At 32.9% G+C, this 8,721-nt stretch overlaps 1 protein-coding gene and 4 non-coding genes across 5 annotated transcripts; all 5 read left to right on the top strand.

Moving 5' to 3' along the window:
* Positions 1-2,485: 2,485 nt before the first annotated feature.
* LOC117918965 (40S ribosomal protein S15-like) lies at positions 2,486-7,227 on the top strand. Its single transcript, XM_034835962.1, has 4 exons — positions 2,486-2,571; positions 2,749-2,894; positions 2,996-3,053; positions 6,774-7,227. Exons 1-4 carry the CDS (start codon positions 2,569-2,571, stop codon positions 7,020-7,022), a joined length of 456 nt encoding a protein of 151 aa, XP_034691853.1. The 5' UTR covers positions 2,486-2,568; the 3' UTR covers positions 7,023-7,227.
* On the top strand, positions 4,041-4,135 carry LOC117919482. The gene has a single exon (XR_004652079.1). It is a non-coding gene; the product is annotated as a small nucleolar RNA Z122 (small nucleolar RNA).
* LOC117919486 lies at positions 4,317-4,406 on the top strand. Its single transcript, XR_004652083.1, has one exon. It is a non-coding gene; the product is annotated as a small nucleolar RNA Z122 (small nucleolar RNA).
* On the top strand, positions 4,710-4,799 carry LOC117919488. Its single transcript, XR_004652084.1, has one exon. It is a non-coding gene; the product is annotated as a small nucleolar RNA Z122 (small nucleolar RNA).
* Positions 5,103-5,192, top strand: LOC117919485. Its single transcript, XR_004652082.1, has one exon. It is a non-coding gene; the product is annotated as a small nucleolar RNA Z122 (small nucleolar RNA).
* Positions 7,228-8,721: the final 1,494 nt, after the last annotated feature.

Raw genomic sequence — 8,721 nt, 5'->3', positions numbered from 1 at the left:
GATTCTTAACCTTAAGAAAATATTGAGCTAATGTTGAGGTCATTAATGGCTTTCATGTATGAGTGAGACTTTAATGTGATCATATATCCCTTATAGACTGGCTTATTATTGGTTAAGGTATGTGAAGATAGGTATTTTCTATATAAACATCATAATATCTCATAGGGTTTGAGACAATATGTTTTTTTAGGTGATCTTAAAGACATATGATCATAAAATTTATGGTCATAGTAATTCTTTAACTAAAATTTGACATATGCTCTTAGAAAACTAAACTATGTCAATTATTCACATAATGAGCAAATTTAAGATTCAATGATTGAAGAGATAATAATGCAAGGTTGATAATACTTACATTGTTAGATTATGGATGCTAATTCATGGGCAATCCACTCAAGTTTATATCTCGTTTTAATATCACACAACATTGAAATGCAAATGACTTTTTATAATGGGATGATGAGTTGCTAAGAACTTTAGATTGTTCCATCATCCAATCCTAAATCATATAGGGTACATATTTTTATACCTTAGGCTTCCCCATAAATTATTATAGTGGAAACCATGACAATAAAAACCAATTATTATAGATTTAGAGAATATAGTAATTGTACCTTTGATTTTGATGTTTCTAGATCATTTCTAAATCGATAAAGTCGTGGAAATCGCTTTAGAACTCGTCTACCCAGTCTTCTTCCACCCAATCACACTTTACATAGTCCTAGGTACAAGAAAAGTGTGGGTGACTAGGGACTCTCTCTAGAAGAAAACAAGCAAAAGTTTACAACCTTAACCCTTAAAAGTGTATTTATAGGGCTCTCTATGGGCTTAAATGACTTGAGCCTAAATTGGTTTGGGCTACCTAATCTAACCCATGTTAGTCCAAATTAATTAATTAACCCTATTAGGCTCCATTAATTAATTAGTCTGGTCTATAAAGAAAATTTATAAGATCTAGTGCAACATTACGTTTTTACCAAAAAACGCATTTATGTACATTTATGAATTTTAAACCCAAATCCCTTAAAATAAATGTGTTATCATGAATTAGGTGCTCAAGCAGGGACTACTATGATCCATAAGAAAATACCGACTCTCTCAAATTCAATTCTAAAATTAATTCAATATTATACTTAAAAGAATCAGTTACACTTTTGTATCCCATGTCATTACAATAAAGTGAATGCTCAAATATATGACCTACTATCCATTGCATACAAACTTCTTATAAATTAATGTCTATAATTTAATAAGGCAGTGTTATCACCTATTAAGATTACTTATGTAATCCTTGAGTTACAAATCTTCCTTATTATATGACCAATTAACATACTCTACCTCTAAGAAACATATGTCAAATTTCTTCTAAAAGAAATACTATGACTATAATATTTTAGATCACATGTCATTTGGATCATCTAAGGAGACACACTGTCTCAATCTTATGAAATATCATGGTGCCTCTATTGAGTATATATATTGTCACCAACCTCCATCAACATTGACTCAATCCATAGGGATATATGGATCTCACTCACATGTCAAAGTCTTTTGTTGATTTTGAAACAAATTTAATATCCTTTAAAGGTTGATATTCCATGCAATAAAGTAGTTTGGTGAATTATGACAATTGATAGTCTTACATCATAATTTACCATAGTTAAATATATTTTATTTCTCAACCTTTAGCATGTTTTACATTTTGTTCCCTCACACTCAAAACTCAACACTTTGTCTTCCCAAATCTATTAAAGAGTAACACTTAACCCTCAAATTACAAAACTTTTATAAAATTATAAAAGAAATCGGGTTTTTTTTTTTTTTTTTTGTACTTTGATTCGAACATTGGTTTCAATTTAAGTATAATTAACTTTAAATTGATAGTCTTGAAGTGAAATTCCTCAAACACTTTCAAAATATGACAACTGCCATTTTTTATTTTTTATTTTAAAAGGATGCTTGTATGTCCTTTGTGATTTTTGCATGCAGTTGCAAAGTGTGGTAGCTTTGAGCTTGAAGAGTAACTATTTTTCTTTTTATTTCAACCTTGTTTTTATTTTTTAACTTAACATATTATTTATTGATTTTTTTAATAAGTTTAGGAGCAAAATATTACATTTCAACAAATTTATAAGACAAAGTATAAAACAGTTCAAAGGTTGAAGGGTAAAATACTAATAAAAAGATAAAACAAATTTAAGCATCTTTCTAAATTCAGGTTGAAGGGTAAAATGTATAATCCTAAGTATCTTTTTAAAGTATAATTTAATTTTTTAAATTTAAAAAATATTATTATACAAAATAATAAACCTTATAAAAATATTAAATCGGGTTTTGGGTTGGGATCGGTTGTGCACACCTTCACTTCGTGAACCCAACCCAAATTGAGTTCATCCGAGCGCAAACCCGATTATTAAAAATGTTTAGCAGTCCACCCACACATCCGGTTAGGTCGGATCAACCCGCCCAAGCGGTATCCCTATAAATATACAGCAAATACTTCTCAAACCCTAGCCATAGCATTCGAGCTCCCAAGGATTAGGGTTTGTGCTCTCTACATCTTCGGCCATGGTAAGACCTTGAATTCAAAAATGAACATGATGAATTTCTTCGAGAAAATGAAGCCATTCTTTTAGATTTTCCTTTCACTTGCCTTCTTTTTTCCGAGAATCAAACCGAATCATTGTATTGCTGCAGGATTCTCACGGTTTTTTTTTTTTTTTTTTTTTAATCCGTTTTTCAGCCATGGCGGATATCGAAACCGATGTTGCTCCAGGGGTTCCGAAGAAGAGAACATTCAAGAAGTTCAGCTTCAGAGGAGTTGATTTGGATGCTCTTTTGGATATGTCCACTGATGAGCTTGTCAAGCTCTTGCCCGCTCGTCCTCGCAGAAGGTAATCGATCTGATACCGTCGCTTTATATTCATGTATATTAGTGTTACTTACAATTGGTTTTATTTATTTATTTATAGTGTGTATGTTGATGAAATATTAGGTTTCAACGTGGTTTGAAGCGCAAGCCGATGGCATTGATCAAGAAACTGCGCAAAGCAGTAAGTTTTATCTGCATTTTTCTTGTATTCTTTTGATTGCTTGCCCACACTGGAGTCTGATAAATCGTTGGCTTTATGCTGGTGGGATTTGTAAATGTTTACCTGGATGCCCTAATCTCCGAATCAATCGGGAAATATGTTGCTTGCATAGTGTTTCAGAGTTTGTGTTTTGGTTGCAGTTGCCTTCTTTTCTCAGCCTCTTAGAGTTGTTTAAGTTGAACCAGAAATCTGAGTGTGACATTGTTTATAACAAATGCTGGGGTATTTTCTGTTCGTTCTTTCTCTTTTAGTGGGTTGTATCTCAGGGTGTGAATCATAAAATCTCATTCATGTCCGCTTGGGAAGGATTAAAGTTTTAGACTCATTTGACCTCAACCCACCGAAGCAAGTTGAGACTTGAGACAAGTGAAGTTTAGTTCATAGTTTGTTGTGACAATAGTTGTGGAAGTGTTCATTACTCTTGTCTTGAGGTTCTCAAGGCAGTTACATTGTCTATCAAGTCTGTAAGAATTTATCAGATCAGTTATATGCATTTCCTGCGAACTGAAGGTTTGCCTCATGCACTTTCTGCCTTGTTTTATGAAGCACATAAAACATCTTTATGTGTACTTCTTAAAACTAACTATTTTCTTTCTACAGTTCTTCCATTTGCTTGACTTTGAGTAGGAATTTCACAAAATTTAATCTGTAATAGAATGATAATTATGCTCTCTCTTTTTTTTTCTTTTGGTTTTGGCTGTTAGTTATGAATGAAATGGATGGGCACAAAACTTTATCTGTGATGAAATGGTAATCATGCAATTTTGTGCTTCTAGGGTCATTTATAAAAGAACCTTATGTGAAAAAAAAATTACAACAGTGAATCAGTGATTATGCAATTATATGTTGTTGGAGTTATAATAATAGACCTCATTGTGTGTTTATTTTATGGGTTAGATCTCTCATTGTATGACAATATAATTATGAAATCAATCTCAGATTTTGGAGTTTGGGAAATGATGAGAGATTCAAACAGGTTAGCATAGGCTTAATGGTTTTTTTTGTCATGCTGAATATTTTTTGCACGTCAGTCTGATCCCAAACTTTGTGAAGTACAACAAATATGATAGTCTTTTTGTTTTGTTCTTGATGTTGTTATTTCAATTCTGCTTTGGCAGAAAAAAAATTTTGATCACCCAAGTAGCTGAGCTAAGTTATCCTAGATTGGCCTATCATTGATGCGTTGGAGTTATCAATATGTGATATCATTTTGATACCATGGAGTTTGGGAAATGATGAGATGTAAACAGTTTATCATAGGCTAAATTGTCTTTGCTATGCTGAATGACTTTTGCACGTCAGTCTGATCCCAAACTCCTATGAAAAGGGGAAAAATTGAAGTAAACACTTGATGGATTTAGGGTTGAAGGTTGGACTGGCTTCAGAAATCATTTTTAAGGCTCATGTCATTGAATTGTTGTCATAAAATTCCACATGATTTAATCTTAGCTGGTTTTCTTGTAGATTTGTACCACATAGCCTAGGTTTACTAAAAGAAGTTTAGCCTTTTGTAGTTTTGGTACATTTACCCAAGTAGCTGAGCTAAGTTATCCCAGATTGGCCTATCATTGATGCGTTGGAGTTATCAATGTGTGATATCATTTTGATACCATGGAGTTTGGGAAATGATGAGATGTAAACAGTTTATCATAGGCTAAATTGTCTTTGCTATGCTGAATGACTTTTGCAGGTCAGTCTGATCCCAAACTCCTATGAAAAGGGGAAAAATTGAAGTAAACACTTGATGGATTTAGGGTTGAAGGTTGGACTGGCTTCAGAAATCATTTTTAAGGCTCATGTCATTGAATTGTTGTCATAAAATTCCACATGATTTAATCTTAGCTGGTTTTCTTGTAGATTTGTACCACATAGCCTAGGTTTACTAAAAGAAGTTTAGCCTTTTGTAGTTTTGGTACATTTACCCAAGTAGCTGAGCTAAGTTATCCCAGATTGGCCTATAATTGATGCGTTGGAGTTATCAATGTGTGATATCATTTTGATACCATGGAGTTTGGGAAATGATGAGATGTAAACAGTTTATCATAGGCTAAATTGTCTTTGCTATGCTGAATGACTTTTGCACGTCAGTCTGATCCCAAACTCCTATGAAAAGGGGAAAAATTGAAGTAAACACTTGATGGATTTAGGGTTGAAGGTTGGACTGGCTTCAGAAATCATTTTTAAGGCCCATGTCATTGAATTGTTGTCATGAAATTTCACATGATTTAATCTTAGCTGGTTTTCTTGTAGATTTGTACCACATAGCCTAGGTTTACTAAAAGAAGTTTAGCCTTTTGTAGTTTTGGTACATTTACATATATGCACCTCATGCAACTTGATAATCATATTTTTAATACTTTAAGTAACTAACCACACATTTGCATTTTGTCTGTGTCTGGGTTTCTCCGTTTACAGTACAACATGTTATGTAATGAATGTTAACTTGTGGCATTAGTCCACATGTTAACTTTAGACTAATATTATATTCCTAAAAAGGTTATAAATGTTGAATTTTTTTTTTCTTTTTCTGCGTTAATTGTTGTGTTTTGCCTCTCAATTTCATAATTTGTGTTTGATATATAAAACTCGCACCTAATCTTGCTGGTTGGAAAAATTCCTTGCCCTGCATGTCTGCCTATAGAAAACATCTGCGACAATGGCAGTCATAGCTGTGGTTCAGTTTGGGGAGTAGTTGCTTCAAACACAATCGTTTTAATGGAATTTGGCTGTTAGATTTGATTAAAAGTAGCATGTATTAAGATCTTGTTGCTCTGTCTTCTATTTCCGTATTCTTATGAACTTTGACTGTGATACCATGTTTTCATGAGCTTCTCTGATCCTATTTCGTATTATTATATTTCCTATTTTCTTCATGTATGCAATTTCATTTGTGTACCCCAGTATGCATGGTCTCCAATGTACATCATGCCATATCAATTAATCGTTCTTTCTGTTGTCAATTTCTCTCTATTATTATCAAGCTTTAAATTTATGGGACAGTATAATTTCCTTTTATAGCCTTTTTCGATTTCTCATCACTCACAAGTGTTTCTGTGTTTATCCCTTTGACACTTCCATGAACTCCCATAACATAAGATTAAATAAGATTTTCCAGGATTTATTTATCTGTGTATGTGCTAGGCTATTCTTCTCTAGGATTTATGCATGGACATGATAAAATGTTTTAGGCTAGTGACCTAATTGCTGCAACCGTATTCTGTTTAGCATTTGATCCTGCAATACAAGAACTCTAATGGATTTCATTTTTCTGGTATTCTTGTGTTTATCATTATTTTCATTTTCCACAAATTAAATAAAATGGTAGTCAGGTAAAAATTGCATTTTTGTTTATGCATCAGTTATGATTTTTGCTATATAAAGTTCATTTTATTGCATTGGTTAGTGAGTACTCTTGCAAGAATGTGTGGTATCTGGTAGCACAGTACTGACATGGAGCCTCAAATTAAGTCTCTTATATTTGAGAGATTTATCTTTGAAGAAGGTTAATAAAAAGTTATTTATGCTGCCCTTTTTCCTTTCTTTAGGGACCCCTAACTATGCAATGATTTCCTATCTTTTTGCTTTAATTTGTATTGATGATTAATCAGTTTAGTAAATCACAAAGGAAGTGGGGATTATTCATTAATATTTTCATTTTGGTGTTGTGATGTCTTAAAACAGAAACGGGAGGCACCACCTGGTGAGAAACCAGAGCCAGTTAGAACTCACCTCCGCAACATGATCATAGTACCCGAAATGATTGGCAGCATTGTTGGGGTTTACAACGGGAAGACCTTCAATCAAGTTGAAATTAAGCCTGAAATGATCGGTCATTATCTGGCTGAATTCTCAATCTCTTATAAACCTGTCAAGCATGGAAGGCCTGGTATTGGTGCCACCCACTCTTCCAGGTTCATTCCTCTCAAGTAAAAGTTTTTGCTTATGCCCATTTCTATTGTATTGAGAAAGTAACTCTCATTATCTAGACTGGATTTTGTTTGGTTTCTATCTGTTCTAGTTCTTTATTTTCTTGCACAATGTTAGCTCTAGTAAGAACCAAAAACTTAACTGAACTAGTGCGTTGTTGACGCTGCTTTTTGGCTATTGATAAGAAACTTGTTTGTTTGGTATAAAATTGCATTAATAAAATAAGTATGAAGAAGGTGTCCCATTCCGGTGGGATGGCATAATAATGTGGACTGGTGGCACTGCGCCGTCAACCATGGTAGTTTTGTTGGATGGAATACAGGCGTGAGAAAGAGAACGTGGGACATGATTTGACCGGGGCACTTAGATTCTCGTATTTCACGAGTTTGGAAAAGTTGGTTCATGCACATTTTCTCTCATCAGTCATCAGTCAGTGTCTTTCCTATTTCTTTTCAAGCTCATTGTTCTTTTATTTTTTGTGTTCAAAATCATGAATCTGGGCATATTCCTTAATGTGAAAGCTGTCACGGGCAGTGGAAACCCAAAATGCAGCAATTGTTGACCGCATGCGTTGTCTGTGAAATTTTTGTTGGTCAAAATACTGGGATAATTTTTCCCTGACGTATTAACAGTCTAGATTGTGTTGGTTCGTGGAGCATCGGTGTCAGATCTTTACCCGGATAAGGGTATTAGAATGAGATGAGTTAATCCTTGGGGTTTGTTTGGAAATTATTCTTAAAAACAGTGTTTTTTTCCTCCTTGGAATGGAAATAGATTGCCTAACTTAAAAACACAGTATTTGTTTTGAAAATAGGTTTTTTTACAATAAAATAAAGGTATATTTAATTGTTTTAATAAATTGTGACGAGTTTGTACTCTTTGTACCATGTTAGCCTGGACCCTGGAGGGTGCCAAGTTTTGTATGTTCATGATTGTGTTGTGCGTTTTCTCACACCTCTCTTCAATTGTCTTTCAATCAAATTAAGAGTTTCCTTCTAAATTTACTTGAAACAGAAAACTCGACTTCCCACTCGTTGAAATTTGGTTTTCTCAGATGGTACTACGATCTCTGATATAAAGGTGAAAACAAAAGTGCTAGATTTTCAGTAATTAAAACTATTTTTTCATGATAGATTCACATAATTATGAAATACTAATTCAATTTAAATTAACTTGATAGTTTAAAACATGATACATGATACAAATAAACATGTCTAAACAATCACTCACCTCTAGGGGTTTTCAAAATCAAAGCTAACGAGTTTTTTTTTTTTGGCTCAATAAGAAATATATCAACAATTTTCTTTATATATAAAAAAAGGTGATATCATATAATATATTTTTCAAATTACTCTATTGAGAATAAAAATAATAAATGATGAAACCAATCTCAAAGTTTATTTATTTAGTCTTCTTTTATCTCTTCTCTAGATTATTTACATTTATTTTATATATATATATATATATATATATATATATATATATATATATTTTAAACTAAAACTCCCTGTTTAAAATTTATAATTTTTTTAAAAAAATATATATATCTATATCTTTATTATTATTATTTGGTGAAAACAAAATTAGGGATATTACATGTTAATAATGGAAACGACGTGTACACTGATAACGCCTTTTGACCGGGGGCTCAGGACTTTTGTTCCCTAGGCACGAAACTTGTGGCCTTAGCCTCCTTGTCATT

This window comes from Vitis riparia, chromosome 7 (genome assembly GCF_004353265.1).
Source record: "Vitis riparia cultivar Riparia Gloire de Montpellier isolate 1030 chromosome 7, EGFV_Vit.rip_1.0, whole genome shotgun sequence".
NCBI lineage: Eukaryota > Viridiplantae > Streptophyta > Magnoliopsida > Vitales > Vitaceae > Vitis > Vitis riparia.
The sequence above is the reverse complement of the archived record's forward strand: the minus strand, read 5'-3'. Positions and strand labels throughout refer to the sequence as shown.